Source organism: Chaetodon auriga, chromosome 22 (assembly GCF_051107435.1).
Source record: "Chaetodon auriga isolate fChaAug3 chromosome 22, fChaAug3.hap1, whole genome shotgun sequence".
Lineage (NCBI taxonomy): Eukaryota > Metazoa > Chordata > Actinopteri > Chaetodontiformes > Chaetodontidae > Chaetodon > Chaetodon auriga.
This window is the reverse complement of record NC_135095.1, coordinates 8,291,058-8,317,946: the sequence shown is the minus strand read 5'-3', so window position 1 is coordinate 8,317,946 and position 26,889 is coordinate 8,291,058. Positions and strand designations below refer to the sequence as shown.

The 26,889-nt window shown below is 43.2% G+C and overlaps 3 protein-coding genes across 6 annotated transcripts; 1 reads left to right on the top strand and 2 right to left on the bottom strand.

The window, feature by feature from the left end:
* Positions 1-1,113: 1,113 nt before the first annotated feature.
* Positions 1,114-12,014, bottom strand: LOC143315198 (fibulin-1-like). Of its 2 annotated transcripts, none has more exons than XM_076722737.1 (17): positions 11,783-12,014; positions 11,430-11,538; positions 10,556-10,691; positions 10,236-10,389; positions 9,421-9,489; positions 9,155-9,244; positions 8,672-8,809; positions 8,378-8,515; positions 8,154-8,297; positions 7,893-8,015; positions 7,623-7,748; positions 7,408-7,527; positions 7,195-7,326; positions 6,971-7,094; positions 3,955-4,097; positions 2,590-2,730; positions 1,114-2,456 (listed from the first exon to the last, which is right to left on the bottom strand). In XM_076722737.1, exons 1-17 carry the CDS (start codon positions 11,835-11,837, stop codon positions 2,317-2,319), a joined length of 2,082 nt encoding a protein of 693 aa, XP_076578852.1. In that variant the 5' UTR covers positions 11,838-12,014; the 3' UTR covers positions 1,114-2,316. The 2 variants fall into 2 exon arrangements, with proteins under 2 accessions (XP_076578852.1, XP_076578853.1); XM_076722738.1 differs by having other exon boundaries at positions 11,430-11,598; positions 11,783-11,963.
* Positions 12,015-12,688: 674 nt separating this feature from the next.
* On the bottom strand, positions 12,689-22,290 carry trim24 (tripartite motif containing 24). Of its 3 annotated transcripts, none has more exons than XM_076722813.1 (19): positions 22,017-22,290; positions 21,329-21,447; positions 21,059-21,206; positions 20,547-20,679; positions 20,257-20,373; positions 19,938-20,052; positions 19,702-19,848; positions 19,460-19,574; positions 18,031-18,167; positions 17,625-17,870; positions 17,400-17,522; positions 17,148-17,295; positions 16,982-17,039; positions 16,582-16,708; positions 16,134-16,435; positions 15,343-15,451; positions 15,166-15,240; positions 14,631-14,792; positions 12,689-14,464 (listed from the first exon to the last, which is right to left on the bottom strand). In XM_076722813.1, exons 1-19 carry the CDS (start codon positions 22,288-22,290, stop codon positions 13,904-13,906), a joined length of 3,216 nt encoding a protein of 1,071 aa, XP_076578928.1. In that variant the 3' UTR covers positions 12,689-13,903. The 3 variants fall into 3 exon arrangements, with proteins under 3 accessions (XP_076578928.1, XP_076578930.1, XP_076578929.1); XM_076722815.1 differs by having other exon boundaries at positions 17,169-17,295; XM_076722814.1 differs by having other exon boundaries at positions 20,547-20,676.
* Positions 22,291-22,706: 416 nt separating this feature from the next.
* On the top strand, positions 22,707-26,179 carry LOC143315222 (aldo-keto reductase family 1 member D1-like). The gene is made up of 9 exons (XM_076722816.1): positions 22,707-23,239; positions 23,400-23,567; positions 23,682-23,798; positions 24,455-24,532; positions 24,827-24,949; positions 25,235-25,344; positions 25,458-25,623; positions 25,733-25,815; positions 25,899-26,179. Exons 1-9 carry the CDS (start codon positions 23,147-23,149, stop codon positions 25,939-25,941), a joined length of 981 nt encoding a protein of 326 aa, XP_076578931.1. The 5' UTR covers positions 22,707-23,146; the 3' UTR covers positions 25,942-26,179.
* The last annotated feature ends 710 nt before the right edge of the window (positions 26,180-26,889 follow it).

The window sequence follows — 26,889 nt, the reverse complement described above, 5'->3', positions numbered from 1 at the left end:
GAATGATGTAAGCATGACTCCATCAGTAATTAGAATCAATATCATAGGCTACGTTAGTCTGAAACGGGTCATTCTGCAGCATGAGTTCTTTTACTCTTGGTTGATTCTTTTGTACTTTGCCTATTACTGACACCTTGAGCTTCAACTTTATCATCTGCAAAAGGCAATTTGCTGTTGGGTGAAACAGTAGGACCTTCTAATAAGGTAGCCTTTATAGAGGGTTTTTTAAATGCTAAATACAGCAGCTTCAGCAATGGCTGATACATTTTCAGGGTTTTTTTTTTTATAGCTCTTTTGGTCATCATTTTTTCTGCAATTTACTTGATAGTCTATTGAGATTGATTTCGGCCTCTCATCCCTATTGTGCCATGGAATGTTTCGTAATAAGCATGTTTTACAGTGTTACTAAACATCATTTGCTTATATTAGTCTATATCCACTGTGAGATTAAATGTTTGAGAGCTTCCATCACTGTCTACCTATACTGAGACATACCCACAATATTACATTTTCTGAGATAGTAGTTCGGTACAGTACTGAGTACTGAGGTGTAGCTGCATTCGCATCTGAAATCCATTCACCTAAAACCATGTTTAAAGGTCTGAAGATCAATTCATGTAACCCAGACAAGTTGTGGCACAATTGTTGCAGCTGCAAAAACAAAGCCACAGGACAAGCCCTTGGGATTTCAATGTCGAGTGGCGAATTTCAGATTACAGGATTTTCCTCCCTATGGTTGTCCCCTGTGTTTTCACTGGCCAGGCACCGCACAGCAGTGGTTAAAGGCAGATCAATGTGGAAGAGAGCTGATTATGGATGGTAAGAAGTATCCACCTCAAGCAATTTGTCAGCTTTAAGATGAGGTATTCAAGGGTCCAAACAGTCCCAGTATAGGAGTGCCATTATTCATTCTTTGAGGGGAATAACTGGAAATATCCTCACAAACTGGAAGTGGTACGACGGGGAAGCTGAAGAGTTCAGTTACAAGAAAAACAGGCAATCCTATCAGATGTTAGTTATTCTGAAAACCTCAGTTATGCTAACTAGAAGACGGCTAGTTTAGTCTGCAGTGGTAGAGGGTCTAGAACGTTTCAGCGAAAAACATAGACACAATGAACCACATGAAGTCTTTATTATTCACAGATGGTCGTACAGTCTGATGGTAGGCTACAAAACACAATCAATGTTCAAAGCAAGTCCGCAGATGAAGCATATTGTCAAATGAAGCATGTTGCATCTGGCCCGTCCAAACAGATGAAATGGAGTAGATATCAAATAGCTCCACAGGTCAACCAACAGTCTATCACTGTTGCACTCATGACAACAAAGTCTGGATTCAAATTAAACAAAGAGGACAGTGGCTAAGAAGATGATTGCACCCTGTTACTCTATTCCATTATTTCATTCAACTCTTATAAAAGGTATGTAACATTCACCATATCCGTGGCTGAGGTATCAAGTGAGGAATGAGTTTATTTTGTGGCGTGAAAAATAACTTTATTGCTCATATGGACGGCAATGGTGCTTGGTTAGTCTGTCCAGACTGAAATATCTCAACAACTTTCAGATGGAGTGGCAAAAATTTGATACAGATATTAATGGATCACACATGATGTTTATCATAACTAATCATTTTGGAGCTCCCTTGACTGCTCCTCTTCTGCCTCCATGAGGTTGTCATTTGTGGCTTTGAGCGAAATCTCTCAACAGTGATTGGCTGAACTTTCCTGAAATGTGGTACAGACATTCATGAGCCTCAAAGGATGAATTTTAGCAACTTTGATGATCACTCCACTTTTCATCTAGCGCCATCATGAGGTCAAAATTCATCCAATACTTTGGTTTCCCACCAAATATGACAGTAATATTCCCATAAGCCTCAGCTGTACTGTGTTAGGCATTAATTAGCAAATGTTAGCATGCTAACAGACTAAACTGAGATGGTTAACATGGTACTACACCTGCCAAACATTAGTATCGTCACTGCAAGCATGTTAGCAAGCTGACATTAGCTCAAAACACTGCTGTGCCTTTGTACAGCCTCACAGAGCTGCTAGCGTGGCTGTAGACTCTGCTGTAAATGAATGCCCTGGATGGGTTGCAAACTACTTCTGTAACTTCTTTCAGTGCATTTTGCAAATGAACCAAATCTAATGATTTATCATATCTTGCCCGCAATGACATTAACAGTTAAGGTGTTCTTAAATGTTCAGCAAGATGAGTGTGGCACCTCCTGATATTCCAAACTATATTTAAATTATATTTGTTGGATGTTGCATTACGAGTTCAGCATTTTCATTCACTTCTTAACTCAGCTCAGAACCAGAACTCGGAGATGAAGACGTGGATGATGACGACGTTGCGATGGGAAATGACCCCTGACTTGACATAGTTCATAGCCACCTCCAACACAAGGTCCCTGGGGCCAATGATAGGTTTCACCTGCCGAACCACACCTGTGGGAGGATGTAGACCAGAATTACTGAGTGAAATTCAGTTGTGGGACAAGTACAAGTAGATGTAATATGTTTATGGGCAATTTGATAAAGAATTGACCGCTTGGTTCTGAGTAATACTTCCTCCTCTTACCCATAATCATGCCCTGGTGGGAGCGCTTCTGCACGTCAAAAGAGAGCTGGTCATCTGCAGCCACGATGTCAAAGAAAACATCAGTGGCTCCGGGTATAGGAGCAGGGTGAGCCACCGCAACTGTCCGCAGGAAAACTATATCTGGTGGAAGAATTGGTATACAGTTTCTATTCGTCTGATAGACATAAACCACAACATGCATTTGGGTCTTCAACTCAGATATTTATGATACGATTAAACAATTGGTCTGTGGGTTGAAGTAAGTCATCGAATCTTATGCGCTGTGGCAGGTTGGTGGGCGGAAAGTTTTATTTCAATGAGGCTGCAAATAATTTTAGAATTTGCTATTACAAGCTACTGTGTTAACCCTTTTAGCCCCAGGCAAAACACTCTGTATTTAACAGCCTCTCAAAATCTCTTAGTAACTTAAAATACAGACATATTGCACATTTTCCTTTTCAGAATAACCAGGACTATTTGCAAATGAAGAATAGTTTCATATGAATAATTGCCCTCAAGATTTATGAAAGATTTTCTATATACAGATGCATTTTGGGCACCCCTGGTAAAAATGCCTTCTTCTACTGTACAGCCACACCTGCACAAATATGACCTTCATGGAAGAGTCATTAGAAGAACTTTTCTTGCATCCTCACCACAAAATTCAGCATCAGAAGCTTGCAAAGGAACATCTAAATAAGCCTGATGCATTCTGAAAAGAAAGTCCTGTGGACAGATGAAGTTAAATAGAACTATTCGGCCGCAATGAGCATGTTTGGAGAAAAAAGGATGCAGAGTTTCATGAAAAGAACACTCTCCAACTGTTAACCATGAGGGTGAATCGATCATGCTCTGGGCCTGTGTTGCAGTCAGTGGTAGAGGGAAAGATGGATTCAATTAAATATCAGCAAATTTCTTTAAGCAAGCATCACACAACACGTAAAAAAAAAGAATAGCCAAAGGTGAAAAGAGGATGGCTTCTACAACAGAATAATGTTCGCAAACACAACTCAAAATCCACAATCAACTACCTCAAGAGGACCAAGCTGATGGTTTTGCACTAGCCCTCACAGTCCCACACCTAAACCTCATAGAGAATCTGTGGGTAGACCTCAAAAGAGCAGCACATGCAAGACGGCCAAAGAATCTCACAGAAATAGGAGCTTTTTTCAGGAAGGACGGGCAAAAATCTCTCAAACAAGAACTGAAAGAACATCGAATAAGTGCAATGACAAACATTTTGGTCAAGGAAGTCAAACCCTGTCACAAAGCTTTCTGACTCACCAATAAAAAGCATCTTCCCCTATTAAGACCTGCTATACAAAGCTGTTTCTAAGATCTTGCTGTACCTCCACCTTGTCTTACCCTCTGCTTCACTGAAGTCTCTGAAGGTAGGCAGAGAGAGGGCGGTGTGGGTGATGAGGTGGACAGGGTCGAGAGTGCAGCCGATGTCGTTGGGTTGGCAGGCCTTGATGCAGCGCGCATTGACTGAAGCATCTTTTCTGGATCTGAAAAGGCCAATGGAAATGAGGCAAGATGAAAGGACAGGAAAGGAAATGGGGGGAAAAGGGAGACATATTACACATGGCAAAGAAAGAGGAATACACAGAATCTGAAGAAGTGTGAATTTCCCACAATTATAACCTATGCAGTATACACCAGTATTCATAAGAAAATGTTTTGACCAAAGCTCCACAGTTGAGTTGGGTAAGAAGAACCTGGCAACACCTGAATAGCCCCATAGACCTCCACGGTTAACCAAAGACCGGGTGCCTTAAAAGGAGGCCAAACCCTGATTCCACAAGCTAAAATCATGTTTGTGGGGTTCCCCATCGTGAAGACAGTAGTGCTTTCAAACATAACCTCAAAAGCTGCAATGGGAGGAGAGCCATGTAATTAGCAGCAAGCAGGTGAGTCCAAGTTGTTCGCTAAGCATGAGGCCAAAGCCGCAGAGATGATTGTGTGGTGAAATGCCACCGAGGAAAAAACGGGATGGTAGAAAACCACACGTGGCTATGTAAGAATGAATGCCATTTGACATGATCCAATGACATCATAGTTACATGGTAGATTAAGGAAAAAGAATCACAATTTTGACAGAATCAGCAAAAGAATCACCATAAATGTGTCTCTCCAAAGTAAGACTCTGAAAAATATGGATACTATTATTATCATCATAAAGCATGTCACTATTTCTACTATTCAAAATAATTGACTTAGCATTTTGGAAAGTAAGTGGTTATATAATCCAAAGATTTAAGAGAATAATTGCCACATATATTTCATATATTTGCATTTTCAATCAGCTATACATGCATTCAACCCCCAAAACCACCAGGCCGAAAGTGGAACAGTGGAAAATTTGTCTGGCTGCCTTTATCCAGCTGACCAACACAGCTACTGGCCTCTTGGTATCATTTACAGCAAATTAACTGATAACCACCCAATACCAACACTAAGAGCACCATCCATCATGTGAGCTGTAATGGTGCTCCACCACTAATTGAGCCCCCATGCTGGCTGAGCCCCAGGTGCCCATAAATAAGTGCCACGCTTATTTTTCTTGCTATCCGCTAAGGCGAGGCCTGTTTGATCCGAAGCTGAGGCCGCTTGGAACAGAGCATTGGAAAAATTGGTTGCAGCATTAGAAATGACCACAGTGGAGGAAGCACGAGAGCAGTGGCAGAAACCATTGCCGGTGTGTGCGCGCGCGTGTGTGTGCTTATATATTAAAGAGTGAAAAGCCATTTTTATCTGTCACTTTTTAATTCAAAACACAAAGAAAGTACACACGAAGGGAAGCTGCCGCACAGACATGAGGTAGAGCGAGCTGCCATTAATGCAGATTAATGTACATGAATACATCCTATCAGCGTTATAGGGGCCCTCAACAGCTAATGAGCCCCACCTAGTGGTACGATGCCCTAATATTCTTAATATCTACGGCTACATTATCTGCTAGAGTGACGAAACAAGAAGTGTTTTCCAAAAACGTGTCAAAAATGTGTCAGAGTATTTCTTGGCCAGGAATACTGACTTCCCAAAGCATTAACTGGAGAGAACCCGGCTATTTGTTCTTCCCAATTTGCTGAGATAATCAAATGCTAGCTGTAGCTTCGTTCTTAGCATACAGACATGAGAAAGGTATCAATCTTCTCAACCAATTCTCAGAAAGGAAACATGTTTAATTAATCCTCCAAAGGATTTTATCACAATGAGGAGGTTTTGGTTGGACAATAATCCGTTCTTTCCCTCATGTGAACCATTCAGTTCTGGCTTTCCATCTAGAGCTCAATCGCAATTAATCAGGGACAAGCTTAAAATCCCCATTTTTGGATTCATACAAAAAGCTGGAATATACAAAAGAACAAATGATAGATCTCAGATGTTTTGGAGAAAAGAAGGCGCATTATCTAGCTATAAAAATGAATAGGTTTTTTTTTTTTTTTTTAAATAGCCACTCAAATTCACCATAATCGACGGCTGCTGCATCAGTTTAGCTTTGGGTGAATTATGAAGTGTTTTTCCACTCAACAAGAATTATAGATTTGCCTCTTATTAACTGCATTAAAGGGCAGATGGAAAGCTGGAACAGTGGATTCAAAGGAAAAGATTGATGAAAATGAAAGCCACAATTATAATTCATCAGTAGTGAGTCCAAAATTGGGATGGACATCAAACATTCCAAACTTTTCCTTTAAATTTCACAGACTTCTAATGCGGAAATGTTCTTGAGGGCCGGATGGACTGCTCGTTTGTGACAAACACGGCGATTTTGGCCAGGTACAGATGGGTCGTCCCATAGCGTATCAGCCTCATCTCCACAGTCAGAAAGAAGTCCCGGGGCTGGGATAAGGCACGGCGCAGTGAGATCTCTCCTCCATGAGCTTGTTGCTTCACCATGAAATATCCCTCCTCGTCTCCAGAGACTATGTTGAGCAGCATTTTGTCTCCTGGCACAGAATTAGAAGGTCCCATCCGGAAAACATCAGTGGGGACGGGGGTGTTGGTGGGGAAGCTGATGTTGTAGAAGGAGATTCTCAGCGGGAGCAAGAAACACGACGCAGGATCCCGCGTGAACTCGCAAGTTACGCGCTCGCAACGGCTGAAAGGGAAAAATACAGTGCTCATTGGACAGAGGGCGGAACACATGGGTGGAAAAGGAGGGAAAGGACGGAGAGAGAGGAAGTAATGGATGGATGCTGGAGACTGAGAGAGAACCGAAAACTGCAGGGAACTGCAGGCGAAAACCATACAAATCCACGTCACAGGAAGTGAAGTAAGAAAAAGAAATGAGAGGAATGAGAGGGAAGGCCGCATGGAGTCTTAACACTAAACTCAGCTGAGGACAATCAACCCTTTTGTTTCAACCAGCTCTCACCCCTGTGCTGCTTGCCGGAAGTTTGGAGGACATGTGAAGGACAGACAGCGGAATCCTCCCTGGATGTTGAAGCAGCTTTCAGTCATGGAACAGGTGTGGCTCCCCGCAGCACATTCATCAATGTCTGAAAACACAGGGGGGGAGGCGTAGGTTAGGCATCTAACAGCAACCTACAACTCGGTTTTTAGAGGTATGGGGAAGGGTAGATTCTTTTTTCTACTGACCTTGGCATGTGCGTCCATTGGAGGCGAGGGTGTAGCCTGTGGGTGGGCAGGTGCAGTAAAAGCTTCCTGGGGCGTTGGAGCAGCGGTAGGAGCACACATGCCCTCCAGTCGGCAGAGCACACTCATCAATGTCTGACAACAGAAAGCAAAATGAGCGCTATCTGTCACAGTCTATGCTGAGTGATGATGATAGACCATGAAGCCCAACAGTACCTTCACATGTTATCCCATCAATGTCGCTCAGCTGGTATCCACGGCGACAGTAGCACTGGTAGGATCCATAGACATTGGCACACTCCTGGCTGCAAGGGTTGGCGTCGCACTCATTGACATCTGTCAGCATACAGGCACAGACGCCACGTGTGTCTTTACTAGTCTATGTTCATCGGGAGATATCTTCATCATATCATATAGTGAGTGAGCTTTACCTTCACAGTTTCTGCCATCGTGGGACAGTCTGAAGCCAGTGGTGCAGCTGCACTGGTAGGACCCCTCTGTGTTGTCACACTTGTGGGCGCAGAGTCGTCCAGGATAATGCCTGCACTCGTTGATATCTAAAGAACACAGGGGGCAGACTATGAATAAACCACAGATCCCAACACTGCTCCAATCTAGACTACATGAGAGCTCATATGACAATCATGAAAACACATCAATTCATGGCTGATGGAAAAGACAGTGCTGAATTCCTTCTGTACCTTCACACAGTTTGGTGATACTGTTGAACATGAAGCCAATTCTGCATTCACAGCGGTACGAGCCCACCAGGTTGATACAACCATGGCCGCCACACACATTGCCTACACGACACTCATCCACATCTGTAACACGAAGGGGAGAAATTGCACCTCTTAACTTTGAAAAAGGAAAATAAGGTTGAAACACATTAAGTTCCTGCGGCAAAAAAATATATTAGAGACTTCCCGAACAGAAAATGGGTTTATTAGGACAGTAGCTACCTTCACATCGTGTGCCGTCCTCAGTTAAATGATAGCCTCGTCCACAGGTAACTGTGTTCCTGCGACATGTGTAGGAGCCCACTGTGTTGATACAAGTCTGGCCAGGCAGGCATGGACTGGTTTGGGCCACACACTCATTTATATCTAATGAGAAAACACATTAAGCAAGGCAGCTCAGGTTTGACCTGCGGGATGTTGTTAGTTGAGTGTGACACTGAACTCACCGATACAGCTGCCGGCGGCGTCCTGAATGAAACCGTCTGCGCATCTCTCCTTTGGATGGCAGCGGAATGAGCCGACTGTGTTGGTGCAAACAAACTCCGGTCCACAGTTATGGGTCCCCAGAGTACACTCATCTATGTCTGGAACAGGCAAGGAGGAAAGAATGATGAATGCATACACATACTATGCATAAATGTCATTGAATAAATATTTTACATCAAATCATAGAAATTACAGGTCATGTCTTTATTATTATGTTTGTAGGCCTAACTTCTACAGTGCTCCTAACTTGTTACCTTGGCAAGTGTTGTCATCTTTGAGTTCATAACCGGTGCCACATCCGGTTTCCCTCTGACAGCGAAAGGAGCCCTCTGTGTTAATGCAAACTTGACCAGTGATGCAGTTGTGACTGCCAGTCAGACACTCATTAACATCTGAGGAGAGAGACATGAGTTCAAAATGAGGAAAAGCAGTCTATCCGTATATTAAAGGACCAGCGCGTGCAATTTTGTGGCATCTAGTGGTGAAGTTGCAGATTGCAACCAACTGACTACCCCTCGCCTCACCATCCCCTATGATGGTACAGTTAAGACACAAAAATGCTGACATTAGTACTAAACACAAAGTGTAGAGGCTGATGGGACTGTCATTAGTTTTGTCATTAGAGATGGCCCACCAATGAACCGTCACCCTGAGACAGCCATTCTCAGAACCATGCTGCTTAGAAGGACTACATTTCTGATCTGTTGTGAAGTCATGCATTCATTTACATTACTTACCCTCACAGTTCACTCCATCCATTTGCAGTTGATAACCATCATGGCATGCACAGGTGCCATTACCTACACACAACTGTGAGCAAGTGGAGTCTGAAAAGAGCAGAGGGACACATGAAGAAGAAGTAGACATCACAGCCTGTGTCCTAGATCACAGGAATCATGTCACTGTCTGATGGAAGACAAAGCCACTGAGAGGCTGACACTTAAGCCTCTTATAGCTCTAATTATTAAAAAGGAGATCACATTAAGAAAGGAAGGTGCCAGACCTCTACAGGTGTCTGATCCCTCTGGAGGCTTGGCAGTAACGCTGGGCTTGGGCTTCTCTGTCACTGGTTCTACAGGAGGAAAAAACCTCATTAAAACCAAATATGAGCAAATATTCAGTACCTTGTCACACAGCACAGCTCAACAGATCTCTGCAACTCCACATCAGCAAGGCACCGATTTGCTTTTCTTCGCAAATATCTCAAGTCGAGTGTTTTTTCAGCTCTAACCCTCCCACACGTTTGTGTTTTTCACCTGAAGCCAGCTTGGTGACAAAAGCTACAGCCACAACACCAGTTGGCCCCAAGCTACCATTTGGCAAGGTGTCTACAGATTAGTCTAGTAGTGAATACCCCCGTGACCTAGACTGTCTGTGCTCTGCAGCAGCCACACCAAGGCCATTTATCCAGCCCTCTATGGAAACAGGGCCGCTCTCTCTGCTCCTCGTCACGCTGCCTGTTTTCATGTGAGGCATTCACTTCTTTTGAAAGCTCCTTTAGCCCAAAGGTTTGATTTTTTTAAATTGCGAGTCTGACAGTATCATGCTAAATTGGTGGAGTACTGTTTTAATAAGAGCAAAATTTGGTTTGCCAGGTTGTGAAAAACAAAACTCTTCTATTTGTTAATTCTACAGTCATGATGATGGCAATGGGTGTAAAAAAATGGTCATGGACTCCCCAGCTCCTAAAAAGCCAACAAGCCTGCAGTTGTAAGCCGGCCAAGCATGTTGATTGTCTTGAGTGTCACAGAGAGCCAGTAGCCATTCTTTCATGATAAGACAGAGTGGAGCTCATCAAGACACAGACGACCTTTTTACCTTTATCACTTGGTTTCATTTCTTCTGTTGTGTTTTCGCCACAGCAGGCTTTGGCTGTGTGCGTGCACTGTCTCCCCAGCAACAGCCCCTGCAGCTCGCAGCTCGACCCACGGCTCGCTGTCATCAGACCGAACACACAGCAGTCACAACACATCTGAACAGCAGGCGGAGAGGGCGAAATAGAAAGAAGTCTTATCTCAAGTGTTCTCAGAAGAAAAATCCCACCACATATTGATTTAGAAAGGGCGAAGTGTATTGTCTGTGTGCGTAAGAATAAGGAGTCGTGTAAAGGTTGGAGATATTGACATTAGGAGGACAACCTTAGAGATTCTGGTTTCCCAGGGGTCTCCTTGGAAGAAGGGCCTCTCGCAGGCCCCTTGTTCGTGGGCCATCTTGATGCCATTGTCACAAAGTTGGTCTCCTATTACTGCTGCACAGCACTGCTCCTGGGCAATCCTGGAAGTCAGGGTCAGAAAGTGTATCAACCGGAAGAGAAACTGCACTCTTTGCTCCTTGAGGAAAGAGTTGGGTAAGAAGCATGCGAAGAAATACTTCCTATTTACATTAGATAAAGTCAATCAGCCGACTGCAAGTCTATGTTGTAATACATTGCATATTTAGTCGCAACAGTAAGTAACCTAGCTTAGAAACCACCAAAGACATAACATAACATTGCTCTGGACAAAAACCTCTCACTCCCTTCCTTTCCTTGGCCACTGTTCCCTCCACTGACCTCCATGTGTTGACCAGGTGTTCCTCTGTTTCATCAATCACCACCTCCATGTTCTAACAGTCAAACAGGGACCCTGAGTGTTAAAAATGCTCCAGGGGGCCACTTAACGCCTGCACTTACGGTGTAGTTACTATGTGGCAATCCTCCCCTGTAGCGGGATGGATGGTCGAGGGCTGTGGAGATGATTTGGGGCCTGCGACCCCGAGGGTATTTCCTGCTTTTAAAAATACCATTGCAAACGCTGGCCGACAGGACACACACATTTCCCCATGCAACATGCCTCACTTTCATTTGAAAGAGTTTAACTTAGACATTCGGAAGTGACACTGTGGAGAGAATACACGGTGTATAAATACAACAAACTTCATATATTCCCTCTCTGAACCCTTCCTTGGTCCCTGGGCCCCATTCTGTGACCCTCCAGGGGGCCGAGCTCATTTGAGAAACCAGGTGTTGCTTACCTGCAGATGTGGGAAGAGGAGATGAGGGGGAGGATTGTACAGTCTTGTCCCCCCAGGGCCCGATCCCTCCCATCCTGACAGCACTCTTGTACAGTGGGTGGCTGAATCTCTGCAGTGTTGGGATGATGGCATGATTAGAAATAGACAGAAGAGGCATGCAGCACAGGAGCTGGAAAAAAATAGTAAGGCTCCCTGAGTGCCAGTGGCTGACTCAATCAAAACGGGCTCACACTCTCAGACACGTACACTACAATATTCCTCAAAACAAACGAAGTATTGAAAAGTTATTCAAACCATTCACAGTTTCTAAATGTATTCAAACACTGCACCTCAACGCCAAAGCGCATTCTCACCTTGTCCCTGCAGAACTCCGTACAAAAAAAACAAAAGTAGCGTCCACTGCGCCATCGGACTCTGTTTGAAGTGTTGTCGCGCTCCGATCGCCTAAATTTGACGATGATATCAATCTCTTGGACGATCGGCGGCTGGAGAGCAGACGGTGTGCGTCTCCTCTGGAAAGACGTAGAACACCTCAAAGTGACACCGATCGCGCACGGTGAGCTTAGGGGGCGGTGAGGGAGGGGTGGAGGGGGTGTGTGTGCTGCTGAATAATAAACACACGGCCGATAACTGCTTTTACTGAGGGGAGTCCAAAGTAGTTGCTGCCTGGGTAGCAGATAAATAAGACAGGAGGGTTAAGAGAAGGTGCTAAGTGTCTAAAAATCCCTTAGTGATCTGTTTCTTCTCTTTTATTTGGTTCAGTTTTTTGAAATGAGCTAGGATGGATTTTTTATTAAGTGTTTTTAGAATCACTGATATGTAAAATGAAGTATGGTTTTATCAATCAAATAAATTGTTCCTCTGCTGTAAGGCCAGCTAATAACACTTTGCTTTTTGATCCGTGTCAAGCCCATTTTGGACAGATCAGAGGTTAGAGGCAGCCAAAACATGTTAAAATAAGTACCAGCAGCCTTTAAAGAGCAGAGTGCAAATAGGCTAATTATTAAGTCTTTTATAATAAATTTAAAAAAGCAAAAGTTAGAGGAAAGTATGAAAAATGAGCATTACATCGTGCAGCTTTAATGCTTTTCTGCTGTCTCTCTCTGTTAATCACGTCATGACCCCTCAAATGAATCTTATGACCCCTTGTAGGGGTTGAGACCACAGCTTGGAAACCACTCCTACACTATGAATCTTTTCATGGTGCAGCATGTTGCATTACCTAAAAAGAAACAGAAGAAAGATGACACAGGTGGAGGTGAGATTTACATGTAACCCTGTTTATTACAAATATTGTAAATGCAGGGGTTTCTATGCAGAACATTGTTTGTAGAGTTCATTTACAGGTCCCGTGTTCCCTCAATAAATAATACAAATAATGATGTTGGACAACGTAATGCATACCGTAGCTTTTCACCTCAAGCGAGCTGATGTCCATACAGGAGAGTTTAGTCAAAGAAATGTGTTTTTCCTTGAATTGTCCAACTGGTTTTTACATGACTGAAAGTGATTAAAACAGTAAGGCTCAGGCCTAATCTTATGCAAAAGCAATCATGCAGCAGGAGGGCAAGGACACAATCTGGAAAACACACCGCGGTCAGAGGCTAATGACGAGAAAGTGATCATCGTGTCTCTGAATTATCTTGGACTGATAGCAGCAAAGAACTGTCCTCCTGATAAAACCCAACAAGGCTGCTGTGTGATAAAAACACTGCTGGGATTTGGGGAATAAGAGGCCTCAAACTGGCGACGCACAAATGAAACCATGACAGTGGCGATTCACTTCTGTTTTTAAACAACCCAGCAGCACAATCTTTAAAATGCCAGCTTTGTCAAGTGGCTGACAGACGTTGCACTTCCTTCTGTACAAAAACTACAGCACACACAGCTGCCCTATCTCTTGCACACATAGCATACTATTAAAAAAAAACAAAACAATACCATTGCAATAAAACTATTTGTGTATGAGCCAAATGGCCAGTACAAGTGAGCTTAAGTCTATAAACACAAAAATGAAGGCCTTATTAACTATATCAAGACATGCATCGCTAATCCAAAATCTTGCTTTTTTTCTTACTTCGATTGCAGCATTTGTGCCTTCGGTTAACGGCATCATTATGTACAGGTGATAAGTAAGGTAAACGATAACTTACACGCGATCCTATCGACAAAGAATATCTTTTTCTGTGCTTTTCAGAGTTGTTGTAACAGAAAATAACCTTCTACGTTACAGTAAAATTGTAACCGCTGTCCAGCAAAAACACAAAAAGAGCTTTATTTGCGTCCTTCATTGTGCGTCTATGCACGACTGCTACTACATAAGTCTATTTAGTATCGCAGTACCCTTTTCTTCCTATTGCAAATATATCACAAAAAAATGTCTGATTGCAGCAAAATGTAGGTCCCCACTGGGGCCACTTCTGTGGAAGACTGAAAACATCCATGTTTTCTAGTTTCTCTCTGATGTCATCCATCTATCCCTTCTCCTCTGTCGCTGTGTCTGCAGGAGTCGACTCCTTCTCCTGGCTTTCAGGTGGATTTGCAGTCTTATCTGTAGCGAGCTGAGGGTTCTCTTTTTTGTCGGAGCTGGAAGCTTCGCCATCTTTTGTTTCGCTATCAGCAGCTGCAGAGATCTTCGCCTCCTTCGTTGTCTCGTGTTGTTCCACCTCCTCTGCAGGAGGCGTGCCTCCCTCCGCGGCTGCCACTTTTTTGTCCGTCCCCTGATCACCTGCATTGTTCACCTCTGTTCCTGGCTTGCCTTTCTCTTCCGGGGCTGACGCTTCTTCCAGAGGTGGCAGGTCCTCCTCTACAGGGGGGATTCCTTGTCCTGCAGGACTTTGCTGTTTATTATCTTCAATGGGAGCCATGCCTTCCGCCATCATCTCTTCCTCTTCTTCATCTATCTCGTCCTCCAAAGGAGGAATCATCTGTTCTTCCCTCCCTCCAGGGAAGACCCTATCGGGGTAGACTTGCTTCAACTGTTCCTCAAAGTAGTCCTCCAAGTACAAGCCTGCACTCCCCACTTCTGAGGTCGCCTGTGCACAGAAATATCAGGGAAAATTAAAGAGCGTGTGGTTTGGTAGAACTCAAAATGACTAAGCGGTATTTGTCAATAAGCAGAAAATGTGTTATCTCATTCATCATCATTCTGTTCTTGCAGATGACTTCCCAAACTGATCATTTTTAGAAACTGATATTTACCTTGTAGTACTTTGCACAGTTGAAAAATATGAGCCTGACGTCTGCAACGAACTCCTCCGGACTACTGTAGCATTCTCTTTCCCTCGACTTCGACTCCAGTTTCCTCTTCACTATTGACAGATCCATCGGGGTCTTGATCAGCTCTTTGTACTTTCTTGTTTCCTACATTAGAAAAGACAGTAAAGCATCCAACACAACTCATATGAGAATAAGATCTTTCAGAAGTCACCCTCAAACAGAATTTTTATGCTAAAACGCAACTACAGCTCAGTGAGATCTTACAAAATATTATATGTCTTTTCAAAGTAGGTGAGAGATTTTATACATTTATTAGTGTCTCTTGTCTATAAATCAAAAAAGCAAGTTACTTGAAATCAGGCTTTTATTATTTAAAATAACATAAAAAGTATAATGATAAAAACAAAACCACACACTTTGATTGGTACATTGGTTACTGTAACTAAGCAACGGTTTGAAAAACAGTCATTTTTGCCTTTCCTGAGGTACGTTTCAAACACTAAAGACAGTAACTTACTGATGGAGAAGCAGGCTGCTGGAAGTCAGTGCTGAAGTCGTTGCAGAACATGCGCAGCAGCAGCCTCTCACACCTCTGCATATGAACACAAACAACCAAAAAACAGGAAACATCAGATCACACATTTCACTGATCAACCGTCTTTGATGGGATACAGGAAGAGCTGAGTGAACGTACCCTTCTGTCGACCGGCGGGAATTCGGGGGCGGGGTCATCCTTGCTGTTGCACTCATACTCCATCTCAGGAGAGACGAGGTCTCGGCAGAAGGAACAGAACCACTCGCCGCTGTGGAGACGCGTCATGACAGGAAAGGCTGTTAGGACAGATGCCAAAGATCGGCCGACTTCTGCTGGATGTGATCTCAATCGCAAACGAGAGCTGGAGAACAGGCTGTCAGAATCCCTGTCATCAGTAAACATTTTTGCAAACTACTCCTCTGACTGACTCTTGGACAGTAAATAGACTAAAAATGACAATGAACCATGACAGACTTTCTCAGTGTCTGAACACTGTTGGGCAACCAAAAGAAAACTCCACATCTGTGTGAAATGAGTCCAAACTGTATACCATGCATTATCATTGCATGATTGCACTGTAAACCAATGCAACAAACCTCTCAATATCACAAACTAATATTGCAGCTGCAGTGAAATATAATAAGAAGACTAATCTGGAAACGATTCTACGATAAGATTTTCAAGCACACTCCTCAGATTAGGCACATTACTAACAATGGAACATGCTTTAAATTACAGAAAATGTTAATGCACTAAGAATTATTAAAGCCGTCAAGATGATATACTTGGTGAGTAACAACTATAATAAAATAATCATTTTCAAAGATAAACTGTAGACATCGTCTTCATAGCAGCAACGGTCGTCCTATAAGAAATTATTACATGTACTTTATGCATCCATCATCATTTAACTGTGCAGCCATTGCATTGAGAGACAACGTGTCTCTCACCTGGGGGACTCGTTCAGAGTGGGAATGTGACAGGACAGATGAAAAACTTTGGGACACTTGTCGCAGCAGAGCAGCTCCCCTCCGTTCTGGCAGACGGCGCACCAGTCCTCGTTGGGATCTTCCTCCGGCTCCGCTCTCTTTTCAGACTCCGGCTGCGCTGCGGACTGAGGCTGCTGCTCATTCCCAGCTTTGGACTCCGATCCAGGGGCCGGTGCTGGGGCGGGCGCCTTGAGCTGCTGCCGAGGTTTTGACTGAGCTCCGGTGCTGCTGTCAGGCAGGCTGGAGCCTCCGCTGGACTGCACCTGCAGGCAGAGAAGACGCAGGATATAAGACTCCTTTAAAAACACGCATGCAACCTTTTGCATGCAGCAATATATTGTGACAGACACCTTATCGCCTACTGTACATGCTACAGTCAGGATTTGTGCAACTCAAGTAACTCTCTCACAAAACGAACTTCATCCTCATCCTCTGGTTCATCCTTGATGACGATGACGGGTCCAGGGGACGACCTTCTTCGTCGCTTGGCTGATGGGGCAGACGGAGCCTCAAAAGACGGCTTCCAGGTCGTCGTCCTTCAGCGAGGAGTTTGCCAGAGAGAGGAGAGGGGAAGTAGTGTTTCTTGTGAAAGTTTGTCCTCTGAATCACATGAATCTCACGTTATGAATTTAGTGAAAAAAGTGTCAAAAGGTCAGAGTTAATATATTGGATATTAACTATTTAAATAGATAACTGCTGTTAACTATTGTACTGTTGTATAAAAAGGCTTCTAATCAAATATCAAACACAGCAAGTAGCTTTTCCAACATGGAACTGTGCTGAGGACAGATTTCAGGATCTTTTCTTACCCTGTGCTTCTGTCTGAGGAAGACGGCTTGGCTATCGGAGAGTTCTGCCTTGCTTGGACTTGAGAGGAGAAGAAGAGAGGTCAGCGTGAAAAGCTTTATTTAACATGAATGCTCACACAGGATCAGATCTTTAGGTCTATTGCAACACGAGAGAAGTGATAATGACCTGTTATGTGATTGATCGCACTTGTTTTGTCCGCAGTTGCTGAAGCCACACTTGGGGCGAAGCTGGGTTTGGGGATGGAGATGGTGATGGAGGGGACCGATCCACCAGTCTCACTTCTCTTCAGGAAGGAGGACTCAGTGAAGCCCCGCTTCAGGAAACAAAAAACAATTAAAGCTTCAGAAAAGTTCCACAAATCAAGCACTTTGTCTCTCTGAAACGATGCTCGTGAGAGACTGAAAACCTCCTACCAACCTGATGTAGTGACGTCTGTGTAGCCGCTCCGGTGGACAGAGGCTGCGGGTAGCGGGACGTACCCTGCGATGCATCGATGGGTTTAGGAGGAAAGCTGGAGCTATGGATCAGATCTCTCAGAGACTAGACGTAGAAAAATAAAGTTGAGAGCATAGAAAAGCCATTTCAGCATCAACTATAAGTCACTTTGTCCGACTGAAGCTAGAAACAGTAGAAAAAACTTACCTGTGCAGGAGGGAATCCTGTGTTGTGAAGCATGGACGATGTGGGGCTTCTAGGGTTCGGGTGGGTGTTTCCGTATCTGCGTCCTGGCTGGCCCAAACTGGGGGGGCCTTGCGAGGGGGAAGAACCACCGTGGATGGGTCTGGTTGGGGGTGGGGGGCCGGGGGGTCCTGGAAGCCTGACATTTTGGTACCAGGACCAGTGGTTAGGAGGGGGCTGCCTGTGGGGCTGCTGAGACAGCTTGTCCACCTTGGCCAGAGGAATAAACGCATAGATAAATGCACAGATTTTAGTACGGTAGTCTGGTACAGTCAGCAAAAAGTATAAAGTTTCAATTTTGGCCTGAACAACAGCTTTTTCATGCTTCTCGGTCTAATTACCAAAACTACTGACTGTGATGAAACCCTACCTGCATCTGGAGCTGTGCCAGGGTGCTCTGTCGCTGCTGAGCTGCTGACAGTCCTCCAGTGGGCGCCTCTGCTCTGGGACCAGGCTGGTGGTTGGTGATGGGCGGCCGGCCCGGGCCCCTTTCTACTACCAGAGAACCTGGAGAACATAAGCAAACAATTAAGAAATAGAGTGTGAACTGTGGCCCAGTCCTCTGGGTGAGACTGGCATTACATTACTGCGCCACTTCAGCAGAATATTCCACTGATTAAGCAGTGCACTCCTATGACACTGACTCACGATGGACAATTACATAAAAGAAAAAAAAGAGGTGAAATTGTGTTGTAAAATTGGTGGAGTTCCTCTTCAACGACCAAACCTCTTCTGCTTTTCACTTGGAAAGAAAGTTGAACATACTTTTATAGCCCTGTTTTACTGTGTGCAGACCGAATTAATCATTATATTAAATCTAGATGTAATCAACATTTTCTGCTCCATTACAAGCAGGAATGACAAACATGCATGCTGCCTACTTCTATGATAATCATTGACCTGCACCTGTTGGCCCTAGTTGGTGACTAAAGGCTGAACGAGAAAGTTAGGTGACCTAGCATTTGTTGCTGACCAAGTGCAAGTTTGAGAAGATCCAAAGGGATGCTCAGAATCTGACTCACAGGTTTTCTGGAAAAGCTCAGCTAAAGTTGCACCAGCTGTTGTTTCATCATTAGGTGGCTAGAAAGCACGAGTGGTGGTAAACCTCAGTGGAGGAATGGCTGCAAAGAAATATGTGTACTTCCATAAAAACACAGAGGGTGGGAGGGGTGGATCCAGTTCCATGCATGGATGAGTCAAAGCTCGAGTCCCAGGACATTTCGAAATATTGACCGCAGTCATGTCTCATAGTAAAATTTATCTAAGTGGTTAAGAGATTTCATGACTGTTACATTATTGCTCTTAAACCGTCTCCCACAAAAAGCAGTTAAAGCAAGCACATGCACAGGAGAAGCTTTATGCGTCGGTTTAGAAAAACGAGTGCAAAGTAAAAACATGCAGGTGTTTTTAGCCTGTTTAAGAAAAGAAAGTGCATACATGTGCTCAACAAAAAAATGAAGATAAAAGAGATGAGACGGACGTGTAAACTGGAAACACGAGATTATATAAAAGTTATTTAGGCCAGATGAGATTCACGCACTGGAAGACAGAGAAGCAACAACACTCTATCTCGTTTTCTAGATTCAAGAGCACAGTGGGAGATAACGATAAAATTAAAGTACAAGATAACATCACAAAAAAAGTTCCAACAGGGGCCTGTGCGCGTCTTACGACTGTGAATGACATTATTAAGGACTACTTTGCCCTGATTTTCAAATCTGTATGAAACATTTGTTACTGCACCATCGGTCAGCAATCACTTGACTCTTACTGCAAGTTTTAGGTGATGCCAGTCTTACCAAGGTCTACGTTGGTGGCCCAAAAACCGGAGCGACACTGAAAGCGAACAGAACTCTGAGGGACGATGGAGGGATTACAGCTTGCTCTCATCAGGTAATGGATCTGATAAAGGATCTAGGAGACAAAAGGACAGTGAAATTTAAAAAATCACTGAGGTTATGAAAGTATTGTAGAATTTGATCTAATTATTAATGTAAAAAATAGTGATAAGTAATATAGTTTGATGCTTGATGTCACTCACCAGCCTCTTGCAGTACAGGAGTGCTGTTCCACTATGGCTGGCTGTGGCCCATTTGGTAAAGCTGATGACGTGGTCGAGGTGCCTGCTCAGAGAGTTGACATCCTCTTGCTGCTTTTTCAAACCCATCTCATGGTCCTTAGTCAGAGCCTAGGAGAGAACGTGTGCATGAATTGCTAACCATTCTAAATGTGACAATCGCCTTTGAAAAGTCATTTAACTTGGCAGATTAATCTTACCTCAAGCTGGTTAACCAGAATTTTTCCCTTCCTGTTGATCTCCATAATCAAGTTACAGATGGATTTCTTTATTTCATTAGTTACAGACTTCCGGTTTTCATCAACTTGCTGGAGTCTGAGAGAATAGATGGCAGAAAATGAATCCAGCATCGGCGACAACATGCAGACAATTTTCAAAGTAATTACATTAGCTAAAACCCAAGTCTGGAGAAATAGCTCTTAGTGCTTCAAATGAAGCAATTTGTCAAATTTACATCACACATAAATATGAGTATATCTGGAAAAAAACAGAAAAAATAATTGTAGAGGATGAATTTACCCAGTGCTGATGCAGCTGGACACGTCCTCAATGGCTTTTCTTTTCTCTTGCAACTGCTGAGTCATGTTCTCCAGATACTGCCTGTGGTTCCTGTATGCATCCTCCAGAAACTGGTAGCTGGACACAAAGCACATGTGCATTAATAACTGTGTTACTGCATTAACGGTAACGTGTTTTTGGTCCAATTCAAGTTAGCCTAGCACCATACACGTACTGCCAATAATTAAAAAAGGTAAGTATAGCAACACATCATTTTATTGCAAGGAAATAAAACAAAAAAGTCAGCCTACTTGTGATCTTTGTGCTTCAGCAGCTGACAGTCTCGACAGGTGAGTCGGTCGCAAGTCTCACAAAACAGCTTCAGTGGCTCCTGCTTGTGGATGTCACAAAACACAGGCTTCTGTGTGGAAATACCTACTGCTTCTGAGATACAGACAACGGGGAAATTGAAGGACATAAAGAAACGTAGAGTCAGCTTACGTCAACTTAATGTTGGCTGAGCTTTTTAAAAATATGTATACCTTCATTATCATAACGCACATCCAGCCAGTGCAGTTTGTCTACAATATCTCACAACACTGGCACGTAGAAAAAAACCCGTCAGACAGGACGAGGGTTTCTGTCTTCTTGGCACAGCTGCTAACAGTAGTCCTATCCCTCACTACAATTTTTAAGAGTGTGATTCATCCCTCTTCTCTGTAACTGGGTGAAAGGTGTAAAGGCAACACACTGTACGGTCTACATTGCCTCAGGTTATTTGCAGAGTTGTCATTTCAGTATTTAACAGTGTTTAAACTACTACCTGGAGACATCTCCTCCTTCTGGCGTATGGTGTGGTCCCTGGTGAACTTGACCCTCTGGTGCGCCTCGATACACGTCACGCACAAAAACTCCACACACTCCACGCAGTAGCCTGTGGCCTCTGTGTTGTCGTCGCAGCTCATACACACCTACCAAAGACGAAAGGTAAAAGAACAAATCAGCGGGAGAGATCGCCACTTGGCAGGGTGGTGTCGACAGAAACAACCTGTTGCCCTGTGAACGGGTCGGGATAGGGAAGGGAACGACCTACCTGGCTGGTCTTCTCCACGGTGCTGCTCGGCACCTCAGCTGAGTCCTTGACAAAGAAATTATCCAATACGTCCATCTCCCAGCATTCCTGTCGGCATACTGGACATCGGATGGCACCCACTAGGGCGAGAGACCAGATTGATAGATAGATCCAATATTGAAGGTGTGAGCTCACAACTACTAACATGACTTTGTTGTTTCAAAACAAACACAAAGCTGGGTGATACTACATGAAATCATCTATTATTTTAAAATGGTATATACACAGAGATGGCAGCCATGGTACTGACTTGGTGGTTTGAGATTAGTTACACATCATAATTAAAGTTTGTTCAGCTGCTGTTAAAGGCTACATTTCAGTTGAGGAAAAGTAGTCACTGCCAAATTTGTCTCATTATTATCCCATTGTATCAACATTATATTTTATCAAACATATCCAGTGATTGCATTGTATTGTCCTCATCATTCAGCCACACATACACACAGGCTGCATGGTCCAAACATGACACTACCCTTCACGTTAAATATGTAATAACTTAGATCACTGCTAGCCCAGCCTGCTTCTGTCCCAGCTTGACATAACGATCTTTGTTATGACGAGCTGCCACAGTTGCAACATTCACACCTTGGTACAAGATGTCTTATCACCTTTCCATTGCATGCTAATGAATAAGAGACAATTCTCTCACGTGGTTTGTTGCTGTCGCCTTGACCTTGCGACTCACGCCTCGGGTCAGCACTCCTGAAGGGAGCGGGGAGACACCTCTTGCAGAAGGAGTGAAGACACGGCAGGAGTTTGGGCTCTCTGTTGTGGAAGCTCAACTTGCAGATCGGACAAGTGTCCATGAGCCCGAAGGCGCCTTGCTGCTTCAGCCTCTCTTCCTCGGCCGGCAAACTCTCCGCCTCGTTTTCCACGATAATGACAATGTCGTCGTTGTCAACGTTTTCAGCACTTTCATCCATTTTTTTGTCTGCTACTTCCTGATCTTTCCAGGCAGCCAGTCAATGTAGCGTTGCGATGGGAAACAAAGGATAGCCTTAAGACTATCCTCACTTAAGGCAGATAGGGACTGTAACTAGCGTTACTAGCATTATGCCTCACGACATTAAAGACATAGTCCTTTAATTATTCAAGATGGCTTATTAAACTGTGCGATAACCGCTTTAGCTGAAGTGTAGTCCTAGGAGCTAAATTAGCAACGTAGCCTATTTTAATTGCACGTACGCTGGAGACAATACATAATATATTCTCCAGTCTGTGGCAGTTCTTATCTAAACAGGCGACAGATAACAGCGGAAAGTCGCTCGTAAATTAACATTTCGCAACATACATAGTTTTTTGAAGCTCATATGTCCATGGGAAAGGCGACCATCTGTGAATTCTTCGCTCAAAACACAGACCATATATTACCCATACGGCACTGCGGTATTTTAAAGCTACAGTGCCCGGTTGAGGCCAAACTACATTGGAAGAGGGCAACTTATAGTTTGACATTTTTCCACCAATGGTCAGTGGCCTTTGGCGAACATGGAGCACCAGATTAAAAATAGTTAAATGCTAATACGGTGAAAATGCTAACTATCAAACTGGGCGTGAGTGCGTCAGATATTGCTGTTCTGGCATTCTGTCACTGATTTGCCAGTGTGGGAGGCTGCGCTTTCTTCATGGGAGGAGTCTCGGTTGTGGTTAAAGTACAACAGGACAAACCCCATAAAAAAAAAATATCTTATGTTGAATAGTATATTTAGCCTGGGGGCTGAATAAAGACGCAAGCAGCAGCACAGCCAAAGTTGACTGACAACACGAAGTTTGAAGAGCATGAACTTGACAGCTGGGAGTCATTCCATTCCTCTCAATGATGGAAACAGCATACCGTTAATGGGACTGGGAACTTACGGGGATCCCCGCACGGTAAAATCTATTACTGAGCCAGATTACATGTAGGACATAAAGTAATACTTGACCTGAATGTCATAGAAACAGTTGAAATATTTACACTGCTCAGGCTGTGAGTTTAGTCTGTTTGTTTAAGAGATATTATTCACTCATAAGGTCTGTTTCTTATTGATAGACCCCTAAAGGAACTGCATATGAATCAGTCAAAGTGGCCATCGAAACAGGGTACAGGCACATAGATGGGGCCTTGGTCTATTTCAATGAACATGAGGTGGGACAAGCCATAAGGGAGAAAATTGCAGATGGAACTGTGAAGAGGGAGGACATCTTTTACTGTGGAAAGGTTTGCAATGTTTGCTTTGGTCTTCCTGCAGAGTTGAGTGAACTTTATATCTACTAAGTGACTCCTGGACTTTTGCAACAACTAATCCCTTTTCCGTGTGCATTGGTCATGCAGCTGTGGAACACATTTCACCCCCCAGAACTGGTACGACCTGCTTTGGAGAAAACTTTGAAGACATTACAGATGGATTATGTTGACCTCTACATTGTCGAAATGCCCACAGCCTTCAAGGTATACATCATTTAATGTCAAATTGAAAAAAAAGATACATGTTGAATTTGCCAAAACAGCTTTACAACCCTGATTCCATAAAAGTTGGGACACTGTGTAAGACATAAATAAAACAGACTGAGATAATATACTAATCTTTTTTTGACACATACTCAATTGAAAACAGTACAAAGACAACACATTAAATTTAATTCAACTTCATTGATTTTTGTAAATATCTGCTTATACTTAATCTGATGCAGCAACATGTGTCAAACAAGCTGGGACAGGAGCAACTGAAGACTGGGAAAGATGTGGAATGCTTCAAAAATGCCTGTTTGGAACATTCCACAGGTAAACAGGTTGATTGGTAACAGGTGATAGTATCATGACTGGCTATGGAAAGGACATCCTCAACTGAGCAAGGGTGGAGCAAGGTTCACCACTTTGTAAACACCTGGTTGTATAAAGGATATTACTACATGGGCTCAGGAACACTATAAATCTGCAAATGATTGTTTGTTTGGTTTTTTTTTTTGCTTGTATTGTTTATACAGCGTCCCAGTTTTTTTTGGAATCTGGGGTTGTACAGTGTTTTTTTTTTTTTTCTTTATTTAACATGCTGTCAATTATTGCCAAAATCATTTCACCTGACTGAATATGATTATTTTCTGAAGCCAGGAGACACATTTTACCCCAAAGATGAGAATGGGAAGCACATTTATCACGACACAGATCTCTGTGCTACATGGGAGGTGAGGCATGTTAACCTGCTGTGCATTCAAGAACAGAACGTTTAATCTTTCATCTCATTTTTGGGCAACATTGTCTGTAAATCAATGATTAATGATGAAAATCAGCTCCCCCCTTCATTTGACTTGTATTCAAAAACCCTTTTATCATTCACACCTGCAGTTGTCTCAGACTTAACTGTCAATGGTACATGTAGAAAGAGATATTTAATGGACATGCTGAAGGTAAGGAGCAGAATCATTAGAAGTATGCTGTGTTGAGCGCTTTCTTACCTGTTTTTCCCCCACCTTGGACAGGCTTTGGAGGCTTGCAAAGATGCTGGACTGATAAAATCAATTGGGGTATCCAACTTCAACAAGCGGCAACTTGAGTTGATCCTCAACAAACCTGGGCTGAAACACAAACCTGTGTCAAACCAGGTACACATAGGTTAACAGTAATTAATGCAAATTCTAAGAAAACATTGAGCTTTGGATCAAAGAAAGGAAAGCAATGGCTGACCAATGCAAGAAAATGTGCCAAGTCAGTGACTTATTCTGCTGAACAAGCTGAATAGAAATTACATCACAGAAGTGTCAAAACACCCTTGAGAAAACAGGCTTGGTACATAAATATTGGCTAATGCAGCACACAAGAATCACAATGAATTTAGTCTGTCTTCAGCAACTAACAAGCACTCTTTTTTTTTTTTTTTTTTAACACAGGTTGAATGCCACCCCTATTTCACTCAGCCCAAGCTGCTTGATTACTGCAAGCAGAATGATATTGTCATTGTGGGATACAGCCCGTTGGGGACATCTAGAGATGCATCCTGGTACTGTATGCAAGAGAAACGCATCATTATCGCAGTCACTGAAAGATGTCGTGTTCTCAGCTAAACCAGTTCAGATGTTTTCATGAGACCTAAAGTACCGACCATTTCCACAGGGTAAACTTGAAATGCCCCCCATTGTTGGAAGATGAGCTGCTGGTATCAGTGGCTAAAAAATATAACAAGACCTCAGCCCAGGTGGCTTTGAGGTTCAACGTGCAGAGAGGAGTGGTGGTCATCCCGAAGAGCTTCAACCCGGTTCGCATAAAGGAGAACTTTCAGGTTTGTTTGTATAGCATCTGTTCAGGCAGCAATTCGGCATGTGGGGTACAGTTTGAAAACAAAAACAATAAATAAATAAATAAATAAATAAGTTGTGATCGATCTGCAGATATTCGACTTCTCTCTTTCTGAGGCCGAGATGAAGGCAATTGAGGGACTGAACAAGAACATTCGCTTTGTGGAACTTCTCATGTGAGTCTGGTGCACAATGTGTGAGTGATGCTGTGATCCTGTAATGAACTAGTTAATATTATTTCTCCTTACTGACTCAACAGGTGGTCTGATCATCCCGAGTATCCATTCCATGATGACTACTAGACGCCAAGACTTCATTTAAAATTGAATTTTAAATAAGTTGGCTTATTCGCTTTGCTTTTATGTGTTGTGCTTTTGAGTTGAAAATGAATTATTATAGCCCCTTTGTCGTAGATTTCATGAAATATGTCAGACATATACTTATTATAATTGATTAATTAACTGAGGTGAGCAGGAAAACTGATTATTTCAATTCTGTATCAATGTTTTTTGCCTTTGTGACTGATGTAAAGACAGTTGGAAAAAATTGTTCTCAGCCTCCTTATTTACAACAAGCTCTTCGTCTGAGACGGAGGTGGCGGATGGGTGCCGTATTCCATGACTGTAAACTGTTCTCGAAACATTGGAAGTACTAATACTGGTTATTATTTTGTTTGGAACAAGCTAATATTTATCTAAATTGGATTGTAAAGCCAAGCTATTAGGCTGAAGCTGAACACACTTTTCTTTCGTGGTTGCCACGAACCATTGTACAAATGATGCCTTAAAGTGCTGTAGGAAATATTTAAGTTACGCCTGTTGAAAAGGTCAAAGTGACCCAACAGATGACAGGGGTCTTTTGCATTCCCTGCAGTCTCGCAGGTTACATGACACACCCCCTAAGATCTTTTCCTAGACTTGACCGTTTTGAGGTTGTATCGTGTAGTAGACGTGCCCTGTAAGTACTCTTTGTGTCCTTATGTCCACAGAGACATTATATTTGCAAAAGACTACCACAGCCTTTTGAATGGTACTGTCACCACCCTATCTCTACAGACAGGTACACGGTTGCTCAAACGTGGCGTTTAGCCAGCAACTACTCTAGGGAGGCTTATTAAAAGTGATGCAACCACACATTAGTACGATTGCCACATGAATCTGTAATTACTACCTGAATATCATGGTCTCACCTGCACTGTATTGATAGAACACATATTAGCAGCCACAAATCGTTGTTTCCTGGCACAAGCT